Here is a 221-nt window from a genome sequence, read left to right on the forward strand (position 1 = left end):
CGCGTTAGCCAGGCGCGGAGGCGGGAGGGAACTGCCGGGGGCGTGGGCCGTGCCCCGCGCCGCTCACCTGCGGGCTTTCCCCCTAGGTCGGCGGCAGGATAGCGGACAGGGTGTTGGACATCACCAGGTAAGCCTCGCCGTGAGGGGACGCGGGGCACCGCGCCACAGCCCGCACACTCTCCGGCGGCTGCGGGGGCGGGGGGGGGGCGCCCACACCGCCC

General features: G+C 76.9%; 1 protein-coding gene across 1 annotated transcript in view; it reads left to right on the forward strand.

The window, feature by feature from the left end:
* Positions 1 to 86: 86 nt before the first annotated feature.
* Positions 87 to 221, forward strand: part of NDUFAF5 (NADH dehydrogenase (ubiquinone) complex I, assembly factor 5) — a gene marked incomplete at its 5' end in the record, with an annotated part of 5,600 nt that continues 5,465 nt past the window's right edge. Inside the window, one exon of the mRNA XM_009704657.1 lies at positions 87 to 127. Coding sequence (XP_009702959.1) covers positions 87 to 127 — 41 coding nt within the window. The remainder of the gene's footprint in view (positions 128 to 221) is intronic.

Source organism: Cariama cristata, unplaced genomic scaffold (assembly GCF_000690535.1).
Source record: "Cariama cristata isolate BGI_N322 unplaced genomic scaffold, ASM69053v1 scaffold2127, whole genome shotgun sequence".
Taxonomy (NCBI): domain Eukaryota; kingdom Metazoa; phylum Chordata; class Aves; order Cariamiformes; family Cariamidae; genus Cariama; species Cariama cristata.